The 26,882-nt window shown below is 36.9% G+C and overlaps 3 protein-coding genes across 7 annotated transcripts in view; all 3 read right to left on the bottom strand.

The window, feature by feature from the left end:
- Positions 1-1,203: 1,203 nt before the first annotated feature.
- Positions 1,204-4,468, bottom strand: eif5a2 (eukaryotic translation initiation factor 5A2). The gene is made up of 5 exons (XM_056240927.1): positions 4,274-4,468; positions 3,148-3,337; positions 2,906-3,010; positions 2,595-2,726; positions 1,204-1,409 (listed from the first exon to the last, which is right to left on the bottom strand). The coding sequence occupies exons 2-5, from the start codon at positions 3,313-3,315 to the stop codon at positions 1,347-1,349; spliced, it is 468 nt and encodes a 155-aa protein (XP_056096902.1). The 5' UTR covers positions 3,316-3,337; positions 4,274-4,468; the 3' UTR covers positions 1,204-1,346.
- A 1,142-nt stretch (positions 4,469-5,610) lies between these two features.
- Positions 5,611-14,584, bottom strand: slc2a2 (solute carrier family 2 member 2). Its single transcript, XM_056240942.1, has 11 exons — positions 14,431-14,584; positions 12,674-12,769; positions 12,308-12,507; positions 11,997-12,121; positions 10,900-11,015; positions 10,414-10,576; positions 8,647-8,834; positions 8,421-8,525; positions 6,815-6,916; positions 6,474-6,677; positions 5,611-6,370 (listed from the first exon to the last, which is right to left on the bottom strand). The coding sequence occupies exons 1-11, from the start codon at positions 14,437-14,439 to the stop codon at positions 6,167-6,169; spliced, it is 1,512 nt and encodes a 503-aa protein (XP_056096917.1). The 5' UTR covers positions 14,440-14,584; the 3' UTR covers positions 5,611-6,166.
- Positions 14,585-16,504: 1,920 nt separating this feature from the next.
- The window catches only part of tnika (TRAF2 and NCK interacting kinase a), a 32,771-nt gene continuing 22,393 nt past the window's right edge, over positions 16,505-26,882 (bottom strand). For all 5 annotated transcript variants that reach the window (XM_056240920.1, XM_056240921.1, XM_056240923.1 and 2 more), the window contains 13 exons: positions 26,380-26,477; positions 24,288-24,463; positions 23,963-24,065; positions 23,711-23,854; positions 23,169-23,271; positions 22,725-22,895; positions 22,479-22,622; positions 22,206-22,340; positions 21,338-21,438; positions 20,987-21,136; positions 18,639-18,798; positions 17,061-17,200; positions 16,505-16,922 (listed from right to left, as the gene is read on the bottom strand). In XM_056240920.1, the coding sequence (XP_056096895.1) occupies positions 16,839-16,922; positions 17,061-17,200; positions 18,639-18,798; positions 20,987-21,136; positions 21,338-21,438; positions 22,206-22,340; positions 22,479-22,622; positions 22,725-22,895; positions 23,169-23,271; positions 23,711-23,854; positions 23,963-24,065; positions 24,288-24,463; positions 26,380-26,477 (1,709 nt within the window). In that variant the 3' untranslated portion in view covers positions 16,505-16,838. The remainder of the gene's footprint in view (positions 16,923-17,060; positions 17,201-18,638; positions 18,799-20,986; positions 21,137-21,337; positions 21,439-22,205; positions 22,341-22,478; positions 22,623-22,724; positions 22,896-23,168; positions 23,272-23,710; positions 23,855-23,962; positions 24,066-24,287; positions 24,464-26,379; positions 26,478-26,882) is intronic.

The following is a 26,882-nucleotide window of genomic DNA, read 5'->3' as shown; positions in this document are numbered from 1 at the left end:
ACAAAGCTTAAAATACCTCTTAAGAAAAAACATTCTGCCCAACCAAAAGTTCTCATATTTGCTGGTCCATTCTAGAGTAAAAAAAAAAAAAAAAATTAATAAAAAAAAAAGATTTCCAAATTCAAACCTAACACCAAGAGGAACCCAAATGCAGATACAATAGCAACGCTCCTTATTTCTACATCAAAAAGGAATTTCAGAGTAAATAAAAATAAAAATGTTTTCTACTACAAAATACTATCTTTTTATGAGCCAAATGCAAAGTGTGCCCTTAAAGTGGAGGAGGGGGGGGAAACGAATAAAGCCTTTATACCAGTAAACAAGCCAGGTGCATGTTAGATGCTATAGAGCGTGAACTGAAAGTGTTGATATTGAAGCCCTTTAGTGCACACACTGTGCCTGTCTGTAAGTACAAAAAATAAGCTAATTTATGCAGCATAGAAATTTGTTGTATAGCAAAGCTACTGTAAACAGAGTTTGTTACAGAGGGCGTTCATTACTGCTGCATCACAGCAGGTTAGCCAGTGCAAAGCTCAAAGGCCCTTCTTCCAAACACCTTCCCTTACTACTAAAAAGATGTAACAAAGGTATTGGGTTATTGCTTTGCTACCAAATTAAGTGTTCAGTATGGAGGGACAAATGCTGTAAACTGAAACTAAAGAAAAGTTCAGGTGGAGTAAAACTAGATTTACTTTAAAAAAAAAAAAAAACTAAAAAAAAAAAAAAAAAAAAAAAAAGGTTTTGCGATTCAGATCAACTACATTATATTTGGTCATTTGGTCTGGATTATATGTCAGTAAAATTTTTTAGTATGTTTTCTGCCTTAGGATCGCTAGTTGCCGGCCACCCCAACAAGTGCCAAGCTGCTAGAGTGACATTCAGACAAATCCTAGCCTACCTGAGACACAGGCTTTGGCACGAATGTAGATGTACCAAATGCCGGCAAACTAGTCAGTGAGATTCATAGAGGTAATCTTCAATGGCTGCTGCCTGATTTGCAACAGTTTAAGGCCTGTCGGCATGAATAAAAAGGTTTCTGCAATAAGAAGAGCTTTAAAAAACTACTCCCATTTTTAATGAATGATAAAAGTGCATCTGTATAATGAAAAAGGAATGAATGAGGGGGAAATAATAAAGAACAAGCGTGCAGGAAACCCTTTGTGATATGAAATATCCTGATTAGACAACACCTCATGAGACGGGTCAAAAGGTCCAGCATCTTTACTGTTTAACAGAAATTATTCTAGGTGGTTTGCGAAGGCTGTGGCTTTGGTGACTTTTAGAACTAAAATGTAATATTTGTGGTACAGAGGCCCTCACTCAACCAGCCCGTCAGCTTCTGTTCATTATGAGCTCATGGGCTTGATGGCAATGGGACACTCATCCCCCATGGCAGCCAACACAGAGACCTACGAGAGGGAAAGAAGTCACAAAAATGAACTCTCAAAATGACAGTAAAACACTAGGACTACTGTTAGAGTCATCATGAAATGGAAATTCACCCTATCCATTTTCATGCATTCATGTAACTCAAATGGTTAAATCAAAATCTCAAGATCTTCTGATGAAACGACAGACTTCTCTCTGGTGAAGTATGCTGGATTTCTACAAACATTTAGTCCGTTTAAACACCACCACTCCACAGTTGACTGCAATCTCGCATTCATTTGAGTGCAAATACCTGTACAACTGAACTAAAACAATGCATTTAGAAAAACAACTGGTCACTCTTTAGTTTAGGGTCCAATTCTCAATATCAACTATGACTTTTACCTCAAACTCCTAATTACTAGTTAGTAAGGTAGTTAAGTTTAGGTATTGGATAGGATGTAGAATATGGTCATGCAGAATAAGGCATTAAAATGTGCTTTATAAGTACTAATAAACAGACAATATCCTAGTAACTAGGATGCTAATAAGCAACTAGCTAATAGTGATAATTGGACCCTAAACTGAAGTGTTACCAAAAAACTAATTCAGGTGTGTTTAACAGGGGTCCACCAATTATGATTTGACCTCAAACAATGTGAAAATTGTATTAAGCAAAACACAAATGTATCCCTAATAAGCTAAAAATTTAAGATGTTCAGCTAATGTCTCCTTATCCTTTCTACATTCAAATGTATTAAGTAAAATTAAATTGCATTATAAAGATAATATAGATAGTTATTCCACTCTGTGCAAGCTATATTAAACTAATGCAAGTAATAAACTAATGTTTATTTTTCAGGTTATTCTTGCATTAACAATAAAAAAAGCAGCCATTTTGATTGTTTCCACATGGCATGGCAGCGGTCATATGGTACAAGTCAGAGAACTCAGAACTTATTACAACTTATAAACTCGATTTTTAAAGAGGACATGAACGCTTTTTACAAGCCGGAATCTCATAATTACGGTAATATGGTGTGTGTGGACCCATGATCAGCCACTAAGGACCAATCCAATGTCCACTAAGGGGTCCTTATGATCTAGACCCCTGATTTAAACTAAATTAATAAAGCCTCTTCATCTAAAAAGTCTATTTAAAAAAAATTAACAGGCTCACAGTATACAAATTGATGTGAATTTGAAAGCATGTAACAGCTACAAACCAGAAATTCATCTCCAGATTCAAATTTGCTCTCTATTTCTTTGCCCAGATCCCCCTCAGGCAGCTTGAGGTCCTCACGCAAATCTCCATTATCCTTCAGCAGGGAAAGGTAGCCATCGGTGATGCCAACCAGCTGTGCCACAGGAAAGGCAAAAAATGCACATTCATTCAAAAAAAGCCACAGAATAGATCAAAATGTAGACATTTTCTGCTTAGTGCAAATTCTTTAGCACAAATCATACACTGTATATGTGAACATGGCTGATGAACATTGATAAATGAGGCCTAAGGCTGATTACGGTTTGAACTTACTTGATAGTCCAGTCTCTTGATATTAGGAACATCCATGTTGTGGGTAGAGGGACAGATATCTTCATTTTTCTTTCCAGTAAATATGTCTATTCCAACCATGTGCACCTGAAAAGGAAATTAAATAAATGCATTTAAAACTTTTAATGATAACAATGTTACTGATTCAGTAATATGCAATGCATTATGAAATGTGGCCGTTTTTTTTTATTAAGCCCTCAACAGTGAGTTTATTAATTTGATACCTTGGCGTGTCCATGCTTGCCAGTCTTGGAAGTAGACATCTCCACAATCTTGCAAGGACGTCCCTTTAGCACCACAAAGCCGTTCTTACGCAGAGCACTGCACTGCATGGGGAATGTTAGAGAAGCCCCAGCATCTCCACTGGTGAAATCAGTATCAAGATCAGCCATGATGGGTTAATCGAAGAGGATTCTGTACGCAGAAGAAAACGGAATAATTAACGTTACCACAATCATGTAATATAGTATTTACATAGGAAGGAGCACAGACGGTATCAGATAGTAATACTAATTTGATATATACTACGCTCAGAAATCCAAGGTAGTACCATGGCACATGTGCAAACACATTACCGTATGGTACTCTTAAAGAGATAGTTCACCCCAAAAATATTTTTTTAAATTGTCATAATTTTCATTTCTTCTGTGGAACCTAAAAGGAAATTAAAGAAATTGCAACAAACAACAAATGTCAATGATAACCAAAACATATGTTCAACAGAGCAAAATCACACAGGAGCAACACGAGGCTAGGGTGAGGAAATGACGTTATGTTCATTTTAGGGTGAACTATCCCTAGAAGTGTGGTGAAACATTCGCACATTATGCTGAAATAACGATAGAATATCCATTTGTCTGTTAATGTGTAAATCCTACAGACTTAACAGAGAACAAGTTAAAGCTAAAACAACACGAGCTGTTTGGGGTGCTCTAATAGACCGTAACTTAAACTTGACTACGAACTAATTTGCTACCAATGTTGTAAATGTGAACAAATCTACCACGGCCTGGAGACCCACAAAAGGCGCGCAAAAGTTGAACCTCGCTAAATTTGCCGAATCTAATGCAGTCAGAGGCGCCGTTTGAATGTTTAAGCTGGATGAATGACTCACTTTACAGCTACACGCAAAGTTAACCGGAACTACTAAGTTGACCGAATCATTTAAAGAACGTTTATTAGCTTACAAACATATAAACCTTGCTTTTGCTCGGGAACAAACCCTTATCATGGAACATCGTTCAAAAACGAGTAAACAGAGATGTTCGCATGGGAATCAAGAACTTTTGCCAGGCCGTTATGCTGCTCTTTCTAGCTTTGACACACATGCAAAATAAAACAACTCCACACCCAGACGCTCTGATCACACAATCGACCGCTTCAGGACACCGTCTTGGATCGCCAAATCCTCTTCCAGAGTTGTATCCACACACTGTGTTGTATTAAGAAGATTCGCCTATAAATGTTGCGATGCTGTAGCAGAGAGCATTGAAAACGCCAGTCATTCCCTTCCAACAAAAGACGGAAAGATCTGCGCATGCGCGCACCTTTACGGCAACGAGATTCTCATGCACGAGGAGAAACTGCTACAGCTGCCTGCGTAGTGCTCAAATTTAAGCAGAAAAAAAACAATTATGAAACAACAACAACAAAAAAAAATCACGAAATAGTACAACTTTAAAGGTCACCGTACAAAAATATCAAACCATTGTTTTGGCCATCAAATGTCATTGATAAAAAAAAATTAGTGCATTTATCATTGCAAACACGTGGCAACTTGCTTCGATTTGTCATTTCTGAAACGTAGGCGACCCTTGTCCTGAGATCTAGTTAACCCATTTTCTTAAACCCAACCTTCATTTGATAGTTGAATGTATCATATGTCATTATTGTTTGCTCTGCCCATCACCAATTACAAAATATGATGATTTTGGAGTTTAAATATATTGGAGTTCATTATTTGTTCTGTAGTAGCCTACTATCTAATAAATCAGTTCATTAGAGAGGAATTGAATACCAGTTTGGGGCTCCACATTCCACCTTATTCAACATTGATGATATTATCAGCATAGGCCTACTGATTTTTGAAAGATTGTGTGATACTGAAGACTGAGTATAAACAGGAATAAATTGCATTTTAAAATAGCATAGCCATATTAAAACACAAACCAGTTATATATTTTTTCCCCCACAATTACTGTTTTTACTTTATTTTTGATCAAATAAATGCAGCCTTGGTGAGTAAATAATAGACTTGCAGACCCCAAACTTTTTAACAATAGAGTAAACATAACATTCACTGCATCTTTGCAATAACTTTCCAGGTAGGCTACTTGGAGACTCATCAAACTGCCATGAAGTATAAATTTAAATGGAAGAATGACTATAGCAACAGATTAAAAGACACATGAAAAGGGTTTCAGCACCATTGTGTTTTCAAAGGCCTTCCTATGTATCATTTAATATAATACAATTTAATGATTCTGCTTCTATTCTGCATAACTATAAAGTAATTATTATGTCCTAACAGTCTTGGGATTTTTAGATATCCATAGCAAAGCAAATAATTAAGGTTGTTTTAAGTTGGAATGGTTTACTTTAAAATATGCGTAATTTTATAATGGCAAAAAATACACAAATGTAATACAACCATTGTAACGAACAAAATGTAAAAAAAAAATTGTACATTTTGTCTTTGAATATATTTATACACTAAACAATTGTAGATTATGTTCCTTCATATATTAATTTTACATATATTATAACTCCCATATTAATTATGTGAGTTTGTATAACCTTCTTTCAGTTGATTTATAGCTTATCACACAAATTCTCCACATAAAAAACTGAAAGGACAAATCACTTTAAATTTGCAATCATATATCACTACTGAAATACACTGAAAAAAATATTATTTTGCAATGTGATGCCTTTAAAAATATTTTTAACAGATATATAACTTTGGGAATATAAAAGTAATATACAATCATCTAAATTCATCTGCGCCAAGGCCAGTGCTTGTGTAGACTGTATATTGCACCGTCTGTCAAGATTACGCTGTTGTGTTTAGTTAATCTCTTTACTTGCATCTAGACTAATTATTTCCTGTCAAATGATGAGCTCTGCTTGAGGCTTAGTGGAATATACAGCAGATCAGATTCAGTTCTGTCATAACAGGTAAGTTCTTCTGTGACTGCAGTAACAACGTTCATTCCACAGTTGCCATAAACCAAGGGTCCTCCTTCAGGCCTCTGTAGAGCTCTTGAGCTGCACCATCTCAGCCTCTTCTTGGGGTTTGGAAGGAGGGGCTCCACGTTTCCGGTGGAAAACTGCTGCTATCTCTTCACAAGTCTTCCCTTTTGTTTCAGGTACACGCAAGTAGATAAAAACGGTGAAACCGAACAGGAGTACTGCAAAAATGACGAAGACATAGCTCCCACAAAGACTCTAGGGACCAAAGCAAAGTTCGACTTATTCTTATTTTGAAGACCTTATGTAGTGATGGCATGTAAGGATACTGCACAATTGTAAAGATGCTGGAAACTCTTACCTCTAAATAAGGGAAAAACATGCCAATAATAAAATTGCATGTCCAGTTGCAACACCCAGCTAATGCGATGGCTGCTGGACGTGGTCCCTGACTGAAGAGCTCTGCCACAATGAACCACGGGATTGGTCCAGGCCCGATCTCAAAGAAAGACACGAACATGAATATGGCCGTCATGCTGAGGTAGCTCATCCATGAGTAAACATCCTGAAAAGCAGAAGAGAGAGAATTATGAAACAATCACAGACCAGCAACTCAGTCCTACTCTGTCAAATGACAAATGCAGAAACTCTATAGCTCCTGATTTGGAGTTTTCTCCATTTTATAAATGTTGCCAATCTTACCTGAAATGCCAGGCCCACTGTCATGGCCACTGCACAGCAGCACATTCCTCCCAACCCAATCAGAGTGAGAGTTCGTCGGCCCGTTCTGTCCACCATGATCACCTGGAGAGCGCGCATACAGACACATTAATGAACCAGATTGTTCAAGAATCACAAGAATCATCTACGATTGCCTGTATGCTTAAAGACTTCTCGAAGATGCACTCAGAGTTTATTTAATTTATTTATATTTTTGCCATATACTGACATCTAGTGGTTTTGAACTGTTGAACCAGCACATGCAATAGGCTGTAGTGATATTTGGATATGTATCGATATGTATTATAATTGATTTTTATTATTAATTTAAATTATTATTATTATTATTAATAAATTATTTATTATTCAAATTATTTTATCTACTATTTAATAATAATCATTTGTATTATTACTGTCTACTATTATTATTATTTTATTGTTTAATATTATTATTATTCATTTATATTTTATTTTTCCTTTCCTTCTAGCAGTTAGTGGTCATGTTTCCACATTACCACCAGATTTTAGGGGTTCCACACCACCAAAATCACAATTCAGCCACAAAATTAAAAATATTTGGCTGGTCATGTGATCGCAACATGCCTTTAATTTTATTAAGCTTGTTTCCTTCACAAATTTATCTCACAATTCTGACTTTTTTCTCACAATTGTGAATTTATATCCCACAATTCTGACTTTTTTCTCACAATTGCATATTTACATCTCACAATTGTAACTTTTTCTTACAATTGTGAATTTATATCCCACAATTCTGACTTTTTACTCACAGTCGTGAATTTAATTCTCGCAATTTTGATTTTATAACTCACAATTACGAGTTTAAAACCCACAATTCAGACTTTTTTATTACTCGCAATTCTGATGCAATTTATTATTTTTTTTAAATTGCAAGATATTAACTGTGAAAAATTGGGACGAAAAAAGCTGAGCGCAATCTCATGTGAAATTATATATTTTTCAAAATGACTATTAATTTCTTTAGAGCTCAAATCAGAAAATGACTTTCTAAAAGCATTGTGCTTTCATGCACCAGATTCATCAAAACGTGTTCTGAATGGATTATTTGATTTAGAGTAGCTATTGACTCATTGCTCAAAACTGTTTTCACTTGCAGGCTGCCCTTGAACTAGCATAGATAAACACTGCAAAGTCACGATAACATATGGCTTCTCTCCAGCTCTATGAGCCGACAGACCTCTGCCGATCCAGCAGTTATTATAACTGATTATATAATCCTTTCACAAGATTCAAGGTGAGGTGTGAAACATGAGCATGATTGATAATGTCAGCAATATTTTTGTATAAATCTAACCTAAATTTTGGACAAATTATGATCATAGTGCTAATGAGTGTTGTTCTGACTTTCAGTTCTAACAATTGCTAGCTGTTTTCTAAAGAAACATGCTCTCAACTAAGTTGGATTTATCTACAATATCAGTCTTGAGTTACTGACAAAAAGCATTAAAGGAAAGTAAGACCCAAGAGGCAACGGCACTGTGCTGTTTCTAAGAGACGAGAGCCTGTTCCTCAGCAGCCGGTGTTTGCCTTTAAATTAGTGTCTATTTACCGACACAAGGGTGAAAATGATGTTAACAACTCCCACTCCAATAGTGGCATACACAGGCTGACCGACCCCTGCAGTCTGGAAGATCGAAGTAGAGTAATAAAAGATCTAGAAAAAACACAAAGACAAGATCAAATATTACTGTAGTAATGTGGTCCATAAAACTTCAATTGAAATGTGTTTTTTTATTTATTTATTTTTTATAATATGGGAGTAAAATTGAGCGTACAGCGTTGATCCCAGAGAACTGCTGGGAGAAATGCATCATAAGGGCCACAAAGAGCTGCTGGCGGTACACAGAGGAACGGAGCAGACGCAGGATGGACATCTTCGCCTCTTTCATGGCCTCCTCCTTCTGCGCCTGCATCTCTGCTATGTCCTTTGAGGTGTCGTAATCTCCCTTCAGCCTTTTCAGACCTACCAGAAGGAAAAAGGACAGCAAAGACTGAGCATCATTATTTTGTCATTTGTTATTTTGGGAAGTTCAGAATAAAGGCCTGTTGACACCAATAACTATAACGACAACTAAGTTATTTTTTATGTTTTAAAAATCACTCAACTCTAAGAGAATAGAAGTGTCCATATCACAACTATAACAACAACAACGAGACAGAGTAACAATATTTTTGGAATCCCCAAAATTTTTCCCCCCCACAATTTCTTTGAAGAATATTTGTCATTATAGTGTTCCTTCTGGAAAGGGCCTTTAGAGAAAAGAGAATGAATTAAATTGTAAAACATTCAAATTATTATGACAGTGTTTTAGTGGCACGTTAAAAAAACTCATTTAGAATAGAGTCATAATGTTATAAGATTAAGACCCGAAAGTTTTAAGAAATAAAGTCATAATGTTAAAAGAACAAAGTCATAAGGTTATGATGAGAATAAAGTTGTAATATTGTGAATATAAAGACTTCATACGCATTTCACTTAAAATACAAATTCGTATTACTTTTTGCATTGAAAAGCTATTATAAAGCATCACTGTTTTTATCATATATATATTTTTTAAAAAGTATATAAAGTCATACATTTTGTGTAATATGGCGTGAAAGTATTTTGAGGGGAAATATTTTTTATGAGCAAGCCTTTTAACATAAATAAATGTTCATCAATGCAGAGAATGGATTTGGCGAATTTAGATAGCATGATTAGCATGTGTTAATATTTACTAACAAATAAATACTTTTGGCAAATCGGCACAGAGTTTTCATTAGTATCTGGCAGCGGTTATGAACAGTAGGAAATTGAATTTATTAAGGAGAAATAACCAGACAGACATTCAGGAAATTGCCTGTTTTGTGCAATCTGTAGCAAACAGTGGTCAACTCAATCTTTATTAATTCTCATAATATTGCGACTTCAATCTCACAAAACTTTATCCTTGTCATTTTGAACGTTATTCTCAAAGAATTCTACTTCAATGTTGTAATGTTGTGATTTTATTCTTTAAACTTAAAGGAGCTGTATGTAAGAAATTTATTTCAATTAATCATAAAAAGGCCCTGATATGTCACTAGACATTAAGAAATCATGTACATTTCAAATACTTATATCACTGACAACAGTTGTCCGGCCAGCATATTGTCATTTAAAAAGTGCAGTTGCAGCCCTCAACTGATGTTGATGTTGTCATGTTGTGTTTTGGTCTGATGCTCCACCCTCCACCTATCTACCAATCACGAAGTCAGTAGTGTTGCAGCATCCGGGTTGCCAGCTCTGCTCTAGTTACCACAGCTGCAGCTCGTCACGTTCCTGCGGGATCCTGCAGCCTATCTGGCAACCTTGAGTCAGGGAGGAGGGGGAGGGGATACACCGCTCTACAGTAATTTGAAAGTGATTGCAGTACCAGTTTTGGCCACAATCTTACATACAGCTCCTTTAAGGCCTATTATGAGATTATTCTCAAAATGTTTCTATTTTTACCACTGTTACAAATGACATGCTTAAGCATACATTGTCTAAGAGGAAGGAGTGAGAAGACTTTGGCACATACTCTTGCATGTTTCTTCTACTTTGCCCAGTTTGATGTAGAGGTATGGAGGACTCTCTGGGCACAGAAGCAGCAGCAAACTCTGCAGGATGGCAGGAGCTCCAGAAAGACCCAGCAACACATGCCACATGTCATCATTTCCCAGCAGGAACTCCAGACCAATGACCTGCAGAGAGCAAGGACACCTGCACACATCTTACAGCTTCTAATAAGAGCCGACCAAGATTAAATAACTTCAAAAAAAGCTTCATTTTTTTAAAGTGATGAAGACTCAGAGCAGATAATGCGACCTTAGACTTAATAAGCATTTTACTTTTTGTATCGAAAAGCTATTACAAAGCATCACTATTTTTGATCACAAAGGTGATTGTTAAACTGATTTGCCATAGAAGGTCATGTATGGCCATGCTCTTTTATTTAACACATTTAAATATCCAGTTCCCGCTATGAACCTTTGAATCTTTATGTATTTGTGGATTTGACACTCACTTGACTAAGAAGGATGCCAATTACAATAGCCAGTTGGTGGAGCGCTCCCATAGCCCCTCTGTACTTCACTGGAGAAATCTCTCCAATGTACAAGGGCACCAGGCCAGATGACAGACCTATAACACATATGTCAGTCAAAACATTTTGCATAAACATATACAGTGCAATGTAATAACACAAATACATTTAAGAAAATATCTGTAATGAATGAATGCCTGTGTACACCAGTCAGATCATCTTAGCATGTGAAGTCATTAAACTCTCTATTGATATCTGATATAATCTGAAATATAGTGCTACTTCGTTTGTAGGCAGCGACAACGATGCATCTGAATATGCCTACCTCCATACTGTATCGTAGGTAAAAAAACTATATGTGAGCCGTATAGTGTATTCACAGTATTCATAAAACATTAGGTGAAAAAGATTCTGAAGTGCACATTTGATGGACACTTTGCTATCCCATGAGGCCACGGAAAAGAATTTAGGAATGGGGGATGTAGTACATCCTAATTTTATTCATACTACACACATTCATACTATATAGAATGTATAATGTCATTTTTAACGGTTGCAAAGTACGTTTCAAACCAAATGTAGTATGCGATTTCGGACTAAGCAATGATTCAATCATGCATCATTCACACTGATTTGTTGAATGAAGCAAGTACTGCCTGTATGAGTGAGTCATTGTATCATTCACTCACCTGATTCATTCAAAAACACTGAGTCATTAAGGAAACACTGCTACTGTGTTGTACACAAAGGTTTAAATTTCGACTTAATTTGAAATTACTTTCGTTGGTGAGAAGATTGGATCATTTTACTGATTTGAATTTTGAATCATTTTCAGTTGAGTTCAATTAAAATGTTAGATATTTTCAAAAGCCAAATTTCTTTGTAACTATTTATTCCTTTTTATCTTACGTGTTCTTGTTTCTTCTTCTTTGTTTTTAACACATTTTAAATACAATTTTACTAAATGCTTTACTATTTATTGTTATTTTTATTTCTTATGCATCAGTTATGATTAGCTCCTTTCAAACTAGCCTTGGCTTTCTCCCAAGATTCTCTGAAAAGGCGAAACTCTGTCTTACCACAGTACAGCCCCATGATAGCGCGTCCTGCTATAACCATGAGGTGAGGTGTGCCCATCTTAGCCAGGCTCATGAGCAGCCCAGCTGTTATGGCAAGGACATTTATTGCCAGCATGCCTTTGATCCTGCAAATCAATATTATACAGAGAGGAATACAAATGAGTCATTCTACTGTATCTGAACATATAAAACTTCATTCTTCAAGATAAAAAAAAGTTGAAGCTATTTCTTGCAATTCACGTCATTGAGCGCTTTCCTTTTTATCTTATCGCAATTAATAATTTTCACAAGAAAGTTCACAGATACTCCACCTTCCACGGAAGTCGCTAACAAAGCTCACTAGAAAGGAGGACACCATGCCTCCAATGGAGAAGATGGCCACAGACAAGGACCAGTACATGACCACAGAAGGATCAGAAGCTTCTTCTTGTTCGGTGGTGTTTCCTCCTCCTCTACGGGCCAGTTCTTCATTATAGACACCGAGAGATCTTGCATAGTGCCTCTCAATGACCTACAACACAAATGGCACACTGCCATGACAAGTTCCTATCCTAATAATGACACAGAACAATAGTCCTTTCTCTTGAAGATATAATCTTAAGCAGATAAATCCATATCATTCTGGCTCAGAATGCAGCTGGGAGTGTGAAGGTTGTAATGATGGTGTGATGACTGACCTTCTGTGGGGCGTTGATGACTCCCAGGCTGTATCCCATCTGCAGAGAGCCAAGTGTGGCTGTGAACACTGCCAGAGCGAGCGTGCCTGTTAACTGCTGCGAGACAGGAACACAGGACTACCGTTAACACACACACAAACAAACATAAACGTTCACTTACTGTATTGATTTATTCTTTATTAAAGGGAAATTAGGGCACACTTTACAATGTTTCATTTGTTAACTACATTAGTTAACAATAACCAATGTGAACAATACTTCAGCATTTAATCTGAACTAATGTTAATCGCAACATTTACTAATACAGATCAAAAGTTTTATTTGTTAACGTTAGTTAATGCACAGTGAACTAGCGTGATTAATGGTTAATACATGCTGTAAAAATGTTCCTCATCATTAGTTCATTTTAGGTAATGCATTTACTAATGTCAACAAAGGAGTCCTTATTGTTACAGAAATTAGTGATACAAACAAAATTATCTGCAAAAAGGACAATGCTCAAATAAATATTTGACTCTTAATTAAGGTATTGAACTGAATGAAAGAGAAATGTGTGTGAACTAAAATATAATGCATCCATTTTAATAAAATTGCGCTCTTAATGAACAATTAAGTTCATGTTTTTATTTATACCAATAATAAAATGTGGAGGTAACACTTTAAAATAAGGTTTCATTAGTTAACATTAGCCAACTACTTTAGTTAACGTGAACTAAGAATGAACAACACTTCTACAGCATTTATTAATCGTAATGAGAATTACAACATTTACTAATGCATTAATATAAAGTTGTATTTAACATTATGTAACGCACTGTGAACTAACATGAACAAACTGTATTATTAATTAACATTAACAAAGATTAATAATACTGTAACAAATGTATTACTCATGGTTAGTGCATGTTAGTTAATACATTAACTAATGAGACCTTATTGTAAAGTGTTACCAATGTGAATTTTATAATTATTCTTCTGTTTGAACAAACATTTGATTTTAGCTCAATGAACATGATTAGATAAAGTTGGATTAACACATTTTACTCAAGATAATTGAGGTGATGCAACTAAAAAAAGCATATAAAATATCTGAAATGTAGATATGTATTTTGTGCAGTGAGTAATACTCGAGTAAACAGACCTAAAGCTCTTGATAGTCTGAAAATCTCTGGTAAAACTAATTTAACAGTGTGTTTTGCTCATATTACGTTGCTACAATTATCCACTATAGTAGTAACAATAATGCACAATCACAAGAAGCCTCAACAAATGTGTGTATAAAGCAGGTACACAGAGTTCATTCACATTACCAAGTACTTATGTAAATACACACTTATGTAAATAAACAGTCATATAAATGGAATGACCAGCTCCTGGTACATCATCTAAAAACTGTTGCATTTCTTAAAGTACAAAAATTCTTACTAGTCAGTTAGTACTGAAACAGAATCCATATTCTGGTCATTTTTGTGATTCATTTGTCCATTTTTAACCAAATGGTTGTTTATTTAGTCAAATCACAGCAACAACGATAAACCCAGAAACATCCTAATCACAGCATGAATAACATATGCATTCATGATTCTGCATGTCATGACTATCATGTCTGCTGTCTCATTCATACAAGAGTAAATTCAAAACATTCCACAAAAAATACATTTAAATTAAACATGCATCTAGCATGATCAACCTATTAATCATACAGACTGCATTTTTATTATCCATTTGAATTCATGACGACAGATGAAAACATTTACCTTCTCCATTTTGCATGAAGTGTCAGCAAAAGACGCTCTTGGTCGTTATTAGTGGCTCCAAGGTTCTCGGCTGCTTTCCCAATACTCAGTAAATGATCAATCCTGTCACTGCAGGATCATGCTGCACACGGGTGCTGTGCTGGAGACCTTATGCCCTCATCCATCCGCTAATGATGTCCATGTCTCACCGCGGTTTATGGTGCTTAAGGAAAATCATTTCCCTATACTGAATACCAGACTATTATTTCACTCTTAACTGTGGTGACATGACAACTTACATGATTTTAAGGGATTTTGATAAAACATTTGTGGTCCAAATGTCAGCATTGCAAGATTGTTTTTTATTTTTTTTTATTTTTTTATAGCATATCAAAATGGCTGGAAAAGACATATCTGCTTGAGCAAGAAGAGTTAATGTATTACACCTATCAGAGCAAAGTTCTCAGGCACTCAGTGATACTGGTAGTTTCGTGAGCTCTGTAAAAAAACAGCCAAAGATTCAGCAGAGGGAGGGACACAAAGACACGAGCCAAAAAAGGTACTTATTTGTTTTATTTTTTCTTATCATAAAATAAAAAAACAAACCAAAACGAGGAGGACATAGTGCTTCCATCACCGTTAAAGAACTGAAAATCTTGTTTACAGCTTCTGAAAGAACGACGATCATTAAAAATGTATTAAGACAGAAACATTAACCATTCTTGAGTGTCAAATAAAGTAGTTAATTAAAAGAGCTCAGTGAGGTTCTTTCCTAGCACTGGCTGAACACAGTGTTTCACACAGCATACATACATCAGCAGGACATTATTGCTAAAAACCTCTCATTCCATCACCATTAAAATATCTTCTTTGCTATGTAAGAGATGTGAAAGAAATATAAATATCTATATAGTGTGCAAACATCAAGTGACTTTGAGAACATCTAAAGCGTTGAAATGAAGACAAAGGCAAATATACAAAACAAAACGCCCCAAAAAGGTAATAAACTGAAAAAAAAAAAGATCTAATTAACAATACAAAAACAATACATCTGTTGACCTACTGTAGTAGTTCTGTAACAAATATTGTACCAGGAAGTTAAGATCAACATGATATTTTAGTCCAAGAGACTGTTTATAATTAGTGGATTTTGAGTACGACATAATTGTCAGAAAGAGACACTTTTCCCTTTTTGGAATGTTTTCAGCCCCAGGTTTTTTTTAACCGATTAAGCATTGTTGCGAAATAAAAGCTACCGCTTAATACATCAATGCTAAGTCTTTTGAAATAATGAAAAAAAAGACTTACAGCCTCAAATTATGGATGGAACGTAAAAGTTATAGCGTAAGAATATTAAAATGCAAAAATCAATGTGCCTTTAATGGTTGATTTCACACAGGTTAACTTGTGCTAGGCACTATAAAGAAATCTAAATAAGTCATCATCAATTCTCAATAGTCACTGAAATACAGGTGCTTTTATCCTTTCTTTTTTTTCTTTTAAATTTAGTTGATCTCAGATATCATGTTGCTCTGGCATACACGTCGCACAACATCTGATCCAGTGTCTACACAAACATGCAACCAGTGAGGGGGATCGTTTTCTTCCACGTGTGGCTATATTTCGTGCTCCTGTTTCGTCATGTTTAAAACATTCCAAAAAGAAGTTAAAGAAAGAACTCAAAATATGGTTTGCAACTTAAAGATCCGCTCATCTCCGTCTTTCCAACCTCAAAGCCATAAAACAAACTTTGATATAGTACTTTGATACAGTATAGTACTTATTGATACAGTACTTTTGATAAATGTACAGTATATGGATCTTGTTGACAATATACAAATGAGCACCAGTGTTATTCGTTTCTTTTGAGCATGTCGTTCTCTTCTGAGAAATTGGACAAAAACGGGCATCACAGATACTTGTGAAACTGGCAGAACTGTTTGCCAATATAAAAGTGTAACATCAAGAGACTAAAGCTTGGTCTTAGCCTGAGTGCTTGCTAATGTTATCCCCACATTTGTTATCTCTTAAATACTGTCCAATTCTTTACAATCATGCAACTGACTAAAATTCAATGGTATCTGAAAAAAAGTCAATCAAAACCAATAGGAAACAGGAACATAAAGGGGAGGATCCTAAGAACAGGCTTTACCAGAGGCCACAAAATAAGGTCTAAAACCGAGTTCAAGTTAATCAGCGCCCTCTTCTGGGAAATGCGTGCCACTGCAGGTGACGTCAGATACTGCATCTCCATGAGCCGTGTGCAGAGAGTCAGTGCTCTCCCTACGGACTGTCTCCAGGCTCACTCCTCAGAGTCTCTAATATTTTTTTCTAATAATGTTTTTCAGACCAAAGTGTCAATGTACCGTGCGCTCACAGATGCAATGCAGACAGGAAAAAGGCTCCACAGTGTTAGGTCTGCAGAAGCTTCACCAGTTCATCAAAGTGTTCCTGTTCAGCGTCATGAAGAAAACTTGACTGCTACCGCCTGATCGGACCGAGGCGAAGAACACCTGCAGAAAAGAAACGAGAATTGTTAGCTTGTCCAAAACGGTCTAAGCTCTTTTAGATAAACAATAACATTTACATTTGGAGGAGATGATCTAAAACAATACCAGTCTACACAGTATGGGGACGCTTAAGAGACTAACCTTGTCGTTCCTCTCACAGAGGAACTTGAGTCTCTGAGCTCTCTTGTGCATGAAAACACCATCCAGGTGGCCCGTTTCAACAGAGCGGATCTCAATGGCTTTCTCTCCCCAGCCCATGATCTGGTTGGAGTGGATATAAGCTGCAAAACAGAACATCTTATTGAGTTCTGATGGATAGACCAAAAACAATATACCATAGTTCTCAAAAATGTGAATACCTATTATTTTACCTTTTTTTTTTTAAATCGGCTACTAAAGACATAAGTGTTGGCGATTATTATTGTGATATTTTGTTCAATTCTTGGGGACAGATAGATCATTTATGCAGAATGTCCAAGCAGCTCTTTTCCATATAATGACAGTGAATGGGGACCATGGCTTCAAGTGAGACTTTTGTTGAAATAATGACTTAAACCTCATATGGAAGAAGAAGAACTGGGATATAGCAAAAAAGCCATATTGAAAACATTTTTTGGAATTATGCCTGGTTCCCATCCACCTTCACTGTATTAAACAGAATAAACAGACATTCTGCTAAATATTTTCACACAGCTCCCTATATAAAAGTGGATAAACAAGAATATCAAACTTTATTCATCAACATACCATATAAAACAATATATAGAGTATAACAAATCTCAACTTATTAATCATTTACACCATTGCAAAATGTAAACTATATTGTTACCCAGCTCTAATGTGATAAATGCACCTATAAGGCATGAGGATATTAAGATTTTATAAACATTAACATTACGCATTGTTTCAAAACAGTTTTGCAGAAAATCATATTGTGAAAAGCACTAATCTCCTTTGGTGTCGCAAGTTTAGAGCAACATGAGTGAGTAAGGGGGGAGTAAATGATGAAACTATCCTTATAAAATACACTCCTTACAAACAGCAAAAACAGATCTCTGAATGCCATGAAATCTATTTTTTAGTCTATTTTTCCACCACACATACGTTTAAAAAGCATTGCATAGGAATCGCCCTAAAGATGAATAATTCTGTCCGTGAACACTACTAATAATCATAACAGCCTGCCAAACCACTAGGAGCTCTGCCCAAACACTCCCCCATTGAGATTATTATATATGATAAAGCATGCCAAAAGCCCTAAATCTTGCAGATAATGTGTTACACAAACCAGCTCACACACACAAATAACCATGTTCATACTTCTCAAAACATGAGAGAAGTTGATGCATAGTTCGAATGTTTATGAACTCTGGGTGAACTACTTGTATCTCCTCCCACAAGGCAGAGGATTGTGTGGCGGCCCTTTGTAGTTTTCGTGCACTTCTGTTGGCTGCGCATCCCTCAAGCTCTGCCCATGAGCTGGCAGAACAAGCTAACACAAACAGACACTGCGGTAGAGGGCCAATCGGATATCAGTGCCACTGTGAATGTGGAATCAGTCGGCACAGCAAAATATGCTAGGTTTTTAAAAGTATTCTCAGAAGATAAATATTTGATACATTTAATAGGAGTCATTCTCTGGTCACTATGGCTTGTTTTGTTCTTGTACAGCTGGGATGGGTTACTACTGTATGTTTCTATTGAAACAAACAGACTCACCAACAGAGGTGGGCATCTCTCCCCACTGCAAGACCACGTCCTTGGTGATTCTGCCGTAAGTGTTGACATAAACGCCCTCATCTTCATAACACAGCAGCATCTCCATGCCATCAGTCTTAGGAAGCACCACGATGGCATGAGGGGTCACACTGCTCTGAATCTAAGAGAGCGAGAGATAGAGAGAAGAAATGGTTATTTGCAGATCATGCTATAGTGCTTAAAGAGATCATTAGAGGGTCAATTTACATTTATAGTATTCAACCACGGCTCATCTGTATGGGCAGGTGGGGCACCAAAATATTCATTCACTAGAAAGATCATAACAAATATTTTTCAGATTCTCCAGACTATTTTAAGTGTTTTAAGTGAGCAGGATAACATTTAGCAGATAACTTCGGCAGGAAGGTATCATTATATTAAGCTGGGCAGAGGGTGCCTGAGCGCTCCACAGCGCCCCTCATTTTTCCAATGTAAATCTGTGGTGAATAATGGAACTGCAGGGTGCTCTAAAGCCCCGTTCACACCGCCAGCGATTTTGTCGCTAGTCTCTGTACTGTGAAGTCGCTTGTGGGCGTTCGTAGTGCTGTCACTCTAATGTTATTGGTAGACTGCACGTCTGGCCATATCTATACAACATACCATCACAAGTGACATATACAACTATATCAGTTCAGTTCAGTTCAAGTTCTTTATTCAGTCATTATTACAGACACAATATTAATCACATCAACAACAAAATAATAACATTCAATGCTGAATAGGAGCATGAGGAAGACCTAGTCTTATAATTTCATGCCCCTTTTTTCAATAATCTTAGCTGACACAAAACAGATGGCTTGCCGTTTTTTTTCCGTTTTTTTCTTTATCGAGGTAGGCTACAATATTACTTCACATCTAAATAATTAACAATTTCAAATTTGTCAAACATTGGTTCTTATGCTTCACTGCCTTCGAATTTTCTAAGAACATTTTTTTATACATTTTATTGAATTGAACAATCGTGTTACATGTTTTTTTGCAATGTCCAAAGAGTTCCATAAATTGATCCCAATTACAAGAAACCCTTTTTGTTTTTGTGAGGTGCGTGAATATGGTACACAAAAATGACCTTTTCTTCTGTTGTTACTGTCTGTAATTAGCATGAGTTTGTTTTGAATATATATTGGCACCAAATTATTTTTCACTCTCCACATAATTTGTAGTATTTTAAATTTGACCAACTCTTTTAATTTCAAGGTCTGCAATTTTATAAACAGTTTGTTTGTGTGGTCTCGTAAACCTTTATAAGTCACAATTCTTACCGCTTTCTTCTGATGTAAGAACAGCCTTTCTGTATAACTGGTGCAAGCATTACCCCACACTTCGATACAATATGTTAAATATGGAACAATTAAGGTTTTGTATAGAAGCTGTAATGAAGCTTCATCCAATATGTGTTTAACGTTATAAAGAATACCAATATTTTTACTAACTTTACCTTTGATATGCTCAATATGAGGCTTCCAGCTAAGTTTGCTGTCTAGGATAACTCCCAAAAATTTGATTTCTGAGACACATTCAATATTTACATTCTCAATAACTAATTTTGTGCATCCCTGTTTTCCAAAAACCATATAATTTATATAATAATAATTATATGAAATAATATAATCACAGCGTTTGCAGTCCGCGTAGAATTGACACGTCGTTAAATTTTTGGAGAGGTGCACGTCAGGGTACGCCGTAGGCTACGCATGTTACACAGCCTACGATGTAGCTACAGCGTGAGTTCAATGCAGAAGTATTAATTGGGCTTAACCCCTGAGGGAGGGGTTCTAGCATACCAATCACAGCGCTGTCTGTCTGTCTGTCTGTCTGTCTGTCTGTCTGTCTGTCTGTCTGTCTGTCTGTCTGTCTGTCTGTCTGTCTGTCTGTCTGTCTGTCTGTCTGTCTGTCTGTCTTTTTTTACAGAACGTGAAGAATTTCTACAGAACGTGAGTAAATAAATAGCTTCTGTCTTCCTCAATGCTCCTGAAACCTTTCTTACATTTTTCACACTTTCAAGTGCCATGAATGGAACATAACGTGTGGAGGCACGTTATTTCACCATGATTAGACTACAACCCCCAAGAGCAACACTGCCAAGGGAACCTCTGAACCAATCAAGAGGGTGTTGCCCATGATCGGCTCCCCTAACCAGAAGAACAACTTAATTGTGTTTTTACAGACGCCAAACCGCAGCCTAGTATAGTCTAAACAGCTGCATTCATGTTTACTTTGTGGTTATATATTATTTGAGCAAAACAAATTGTGCAAAAATTAATAAATAAAAAAATATTTCTGAGGTTTATAACAAAAACATCACTTACATGTGATGGTATGTAGATGTCATAGGGGTTTCCAGAATCCACATCTATGACGTGAAAGCCAACACTAGACCCATAGATGACCTTTAACCTCTGACCCTCTTCTACAGTCAGGTCCACAAGCTGAGGCCTGTGCTGCAGTTCTGTGAACGACTGCCAGAGAGAAAGAGATACAGATATAGAGATGGATGCTGAGTCAGGGGAACTGGTTAAACATGCAGTTAATGCATGTAAACCTTTAAGCCATTTTCTTTCATTTACAAATTATTCTATCACATGTTGGTTAAATAAAAAATTAGGCATAAAAGACATACACAGAGAGGGAAAGAGAGAAATATTATTGCAGCATCATACCTTGAAAGCCATGAATTTATGGTACGGCTTGGGGGCCCATGCGTAAATCTCTACCGAGTTCTTCAGTGCGATTACCAGGAATTTGATTCTCTCGTATTTCACTGAAAACAAAGTAAATCATGCTTTCAGTTCCCTGCAGCTCTCAGTGGCAGTCTGTCACATTCATACAAGAAAGCAGACTGTCCCCCGCTGCCACTCTCCATGCTGTTAGAGGTGTGTCGATTAGCATCAGAGTCAGAGATCTCGATTAGCCTACTCTACCATCTCAGACTTAGCCTCTGCTTTAACAGGGAAGCTTTAATCGTTACAATCAATCACTCAATCATTAAATCAATCTATAAAGCACCATAAAACCACAGTGGTTGACCAATGTGCTGAACAATATCATTTAAAAGAAAACTAAAAGACATACAACAATATAATAATAATGACAAAAACAATTAGACAAACCCCATTTACCTTCGTAATTATAGGCCTTCTCAAAGAGAGGTTTTTAATTTTGCTTTAAAAAGTGATTCTGACAAGATTGTTCTAATAGAGAGCGGCAGAGTTCCACAATTTAGGGCCGGCTATGGCTTTTGACCCCGCAAATTATTAATGTTTGCCTCATTCTGCACACTGAGAAAATACAGGCTCACATGGTGCTAATATTTATATTAATAATTGTTGCTAATAAATAAATGAAATAATTTAAAAACAGACTGGCATTGAGATTTACAATATGCTGCAAATAATTATAATAATATATAGGAGTTTTATTTGGATATTAGTTGCTATTGTGCATCATGGTGGTCTCTAAATTGATATTTTACTGGCATTGATATCAAATACTTTTGGTATTGTGACAACCCAGAGATGGTTCACTTACCAACTTTATAGTGAATGCAGCCTTCCAGATCCCCAACAGTGATCCAGCCCTGTTTCTTCTCCACCTCCGGATCATTGTGCAGTATCCTGTTTCTCAGCCATGACAAGTAGTAGACACGTAGTTTGTTTTTCTTCCCTGAAAACATCAATGACGAGGTTGACAAGCTAAAAAAAAACGTGCCGTGTATCCCCAAAGACACAAAGGCTTTTTTTAGAGTAAAAAAGCTCCATCAACTTTCATGACCTTATCAAGCTCTTTTGTTCTGAGACAAACCTGATATGGTGACCAGGACGTTTAGACCCTCCAGCACGTCCATCTGTTGGAAGCGTCGGCGAGTGATGAGGTTATACACCTTGCCCTGACCGCTGCGGTCCAGCAGCATTAGACCGTTCTCAGTGCCCACCAAGAGGTTCACACCTGAGCATCCACAAACATGAATTTGATTCTGATTTTTATCAGAAGAGGAATTGCAAGGCAATTGAAACAAAAAAGGCATATATCAGAGAGAGCGTGATGTACCCCATAGAGCAGCACACAGGATCTCCGAGTTGAAGCGCTTCTTGTACTTGCGGATCTCTGGTGTGTCGCTGTGGGGTCTGATGTTGGTGGGGTTGACATTGACCACAGAGATCTTCCGAGCCTCGTTCAGTTTGGCCTGCTCCTGACGCAACAACTCATTAGCAAACAACACTGCAGAGGTAAGACGACGAGAAAACACATTAAATGATATGAAAGAAGAAGCATTTCATTCATAAACAGAACGTTTGGGCAAGAACCAAACCCGGCGGGAAGAAGCACGATTATGCTGTAATGCTCTTATCTCATTCAATGCCCAGCATAAACCTATTTTAAAGCCCATTTTATCAAAAATATAGCGCTAGCCAAATTACTTTCCATAAATGTTGTTCCTTTCATTGTTGCGGGTGGTGATAAGATGTGTTTGTTTGTGATTTGTATATTTACCGGCCGCTGAGCTCTCATCGTTGTCGTCTGTGGGGGAGGTTTGATATACATGTGGATCCACAAAAGGAGTGAAAGAAGCTTTCGAACCACCGCCAAGACCAAACTGATACAAAAAAACAAACAAATGCACCATATCAGCTCCAATAAAACTATTTAATAGCAGGCATTTAGAGAAAAACTGTCTGAGTTTGGGGCTAAAAATACAACAGGAGTGCCATATTCCTCTGTTTAGATTATAGATGTGTCAGAAAAATTGGCTTTTATGACTCAGCAGGGAATTTTAGACTTTCACATGCGATGATGAATCAGTAAATAATGTTTGTGTCAGAGTTATGAAAATGTTAAGAGTCATTATAACAGCAAATTGTTTCCCTCATATTTTTAGGCCCTTTGGCCTCATTTTAATGGCAGTCAAGTAGAGAGAGCGCTGCAAATTATTGGAAGACAAGGGCAGGACAGGACTGGGAAATAACGCAAGCCAGTTTCATTAGCTTGGCCTGGCTAAATATATCAGATCCTTACCCCTCTTAAATGTTATCTACCTCATCCATAGAGTCCAGGTCCTGGGAATTAAGGCCTGTTGGAGTTCCTGATGGGGAGTGACTTTGCTGCACCAGGTCTGGTAGATTCCCGTGGCCTGCGAAACCGTTGCTCTCGCCGTGGCCCAAGCGCTGCCTCTCATTGGTCTATACAGAAGATCAAACAATTTGAAAGTGATACATTTGAGGAACAAGAGCGAATCCAAGTCTCTTTGGAGGTAAATAGCATCTAATGTGACAGGCATGGCATCTCACCTCTCTCATTTTTAGGGTACCATCTTTAGAGTCATTATTGTAGGAATCACCGAAGGACTCGTGGCTGCTTGTGAAAGACTCGTTATTTCCCTGAACAGAGGGCCTGAGGGAGATAAATACGGGAAACTTGAATTTTGCATTCTTTTCAGTCCTCCTTTATTGATAGATGTAAGAAAGATAATGAGAAGTGATCGGATAAAGAGTGGTGAAGGGGATCAAGAAACTCTTGGACACAAACTGCCCACATAAGGCCTGATAGCTGGGCCAAAGCTCAGACAGAATTTATTTTGAGGAACAAGAGAGAACTGATGGTGCTTGCACTTACATGATCCTGGGAATGTCGCTGACTGGCACTGTGCCGTCATGCCCCACAGTCCCATCCTCATCCTCACTGCTCTCAGTGTCCTCACTGGAGGAGGAGTAGTCGGTCAGTTTAAGGGGCGGCCGGTTGATCTCATCTATTCGCAACTCCCTCAGTTCTTTAGCCAACGCAGTCAGATCCTGAAAGACAGAGAAAGATTCATATAAAATACTAGAATAGTAACACTAGTAACTTCAGTAGTGTGACAGTAGCTCAGTCAGTTGTGGATATATAGTGTAGCTTTGACAATATCAAGCTACTTTTGTCAATGTTACATTAATGTAGCTGTGTACACAGTACAAAAAACCAGTAAAGTGTTAGAAAGTCCGTTTTTTTTTTAGTGAATCAATTCATTCTGATAGTTCAAGAAAGATCATTTTTGACTGGTCAACCAATTTATTATAATGAATCGGTTCATTATCACACATTATTTGAGGAAGCAATACATTTTAGTTAATCAGTGAAAAAAAAACATACCAAAATGTATTTTTTTTAAAAATTACACATTTAAAATACTATACATATTTAAAATAATATACATTTATTTTATACTAAGTATACTACAAACTATTTACTGACATATCGCTTGAGACTTACTGATATAAATATTGCAATTTAACTTTATTTTGGAGTACTTCTTAATTGCACAATGCACAAACTTTCTCATAAGACGAGAATGATACAAAACTCACAAATTAAGATACATTCACAATCTCCCCTACAATAAAAAAATATAGCAATATTTATAAAATAAATATAAAATAAACTCTGCAATGATTTCCTGAGTATTTCGGAGCTTTCATGCAAAGGTCATCCATGTTTAGTTTGTATTCGACCTGTAATCCCAGCTCTAGGCCCAACATAAAAATGCCCCCTCGTGAACTTTAGTTGCTATGGAAACAGCAAGGCTCCTAACAAACATCTGGGGTTATTTCCGTTGCGGTGAAGAACCTGAGCCAAGTCGGGGAATGACACACAACCACACAGTCTATTGACAAAGCCACTGGCAATGCGGCTTAGTGAGAAAGCTGAGAGGGTGAAAGAGGACAAGCTTTTCTCAAGTCAGTGTTGCTATTGAGATCAGCAGGCAAGAATTCCCACAGTCCTCTGCCAAGCAACCTTTAGATTGAGAGGGACTGAGAGAAAGACGGATGGGAATGTTACCAACCCTTACAGAGACATTTTTTTCAATATACTAATCATTAGTTTCCTCAAGTCAAAGCCAAAAATGGCTCACAGAGAAACAAACCAGTTTCATAAAAAAAGTAAATAAAAGTAAAACAAATAAAAAACTAAGGTTTGGTACTTCATGCAATTGTAGGAGAGCATGGCACTAGCAACGTCAAGGCCATATGTTTGATTCCCAACTAATAAAATGTATACCTTGAATGTAATGTAAGTAACTTTGGATAAAATGGCCAACCAAAAGCATCAGTATAAATAATTATTAAAGGGATATTCACCCAAAAATGAAAATTCTGTCATTTATTCACCCTCAAGTTGTTCCAAACCCGTATGAATTTCTTTCTTCTGTTGAACACGAAAGATGATATTTTGAAGAATGTCAGTAACCAAACAGTTGATGGGCCCCATTGAAGTAGTTGTAGTTGTTAAGTAGGAAGAACAGTGTAATAACTTATAAAAACATATTTAATATTAAAACAATTGATAGTTATTGCAAGAGAAAGGTAATTGCAAATATCAGATTTTGGCCTAGTGTGTCCAGAGCTTCAGCCAATAATTTTCATTTCAGATATCTCTAATTTAAAAGCTTTGAGCGTTCACAAGTGGAAAACTGGCAAAGATGACAGTCTGAACAATGTAACCACTGGGACATTTGGCCTCCAACTGTAAAATAGAATCTGCGTCTGAAGCTTGTTTAGTCTACAACTGTGTTTGGAGGTCACGATCTACATTTAAAGAGAACTAAAAGCACCCTCAAGGAAATGCTGGATCAAAAAAGAGACAAAGTAGGAAGTTCAAACAGTAGTGTGCATGTAGACAGGAAATTAATTATGCTTGGATAATATTTGAGGGCCGTTGGGATCCAACTTACCGTAGGTCGACTGGGTTTGTTCACCTCTCTGCCCTCCTCCTGACAGGGCTTGGAGGTCTCCTGTAATGCCACTGGAGAACCTTCTGATTTACCAGAGCCTGGAAAACACACATAACAGGACATAAACACATGCTCAAGACTGGAGGTTTAAGAAAAGAAAAAAGTTTAAGAAAAACTCACACTGATTGACCCTTATTCTGATTATTGGGCAGGAAATATACTTCAAGACAACTTGTTCTCAAACAGTGGTATAAAACTTAGATATTGCCATTATTGGAAACAACAATGTACAAAAGGCTCAACAGCTGGCCTGTGATATTCTTTACCTATGAATACACCTACTGGACTGGACCAGAATATCTAAACAACTCAAGTGCACAAAACAGGCAAACAATGTATCCAGAATGTCATACTATACACCCACTTCACTCTCAGGACAAGCGCAGCACTGCACATCTGACATGGTAAACGGAGTGGAACAGGAACAAGAGGATCCTAGCAAA

This window comes from Rhinichthys klamathensis, unplaced genomic scaffold (assembly GCF_029890125.1).
Source record: "Rhinichthys klamathensis goyatoka isolate OS25496 unplaced genomic scaffold, OSU_Roscu_1.1 h1tg000624l_1, whole genome shotgun sequence".
Taxonomy (NCBI): domain Eukaryota; kingdom Metazoa; phylum Chordata; class Actinopteri; order Cypriniformes; family Leuciscidae; genus Rhinichthys; species Rhinichthys klamathensis.
The sequence above is the reverse complement of the archived record's forward strand: the minus strand, read 5'-3'. Positions and strand labels throughout refer to the sequence as shown.

Excerpts from the sequence above, each read along its gene's own strand:
- eif5a2 (XM_056240927.1), bottom strand. The coding sequence starts at position 3,315 with ATGGCTGATCTTGATACTGATTTCACCAGTGGAGATGCTGGGGCTTCT. Across the intron at positions 2,727-2,905 it reads TCAAGAGACTGGACTATCAA|CTGGTTGGCATCACCGATGG; the intron begins GTAAGTTCAAAC and ends CCTGTGGCACAG. Across the intron at positions 1,410-2,594 it reads AATCTGGAGATGAATTTCTG|GTCTCTGTGTTGGCTGCCAT; the intron begins GTTTGTAGCTGT and ends TCCCTCTCGTAG.
- slc2a2 (XM_056240942.1), bottom strand. Across the intron at positions 12,508-12,673 it reads TCATCAACGCCCCACAGAAG|GTCATTGAGAGGCACTATGC; the intron begins GTCAGTCATCAC and ends TTTGTGTTGTAG. Across the intron at positions 8,526-8,646 it reads AGTTCTCTGGGATCAACGCT|ATCTTTTATTACTCTACTTC; the intron begins GTACGCTCAATT and ends TGTTTTTTCTAG.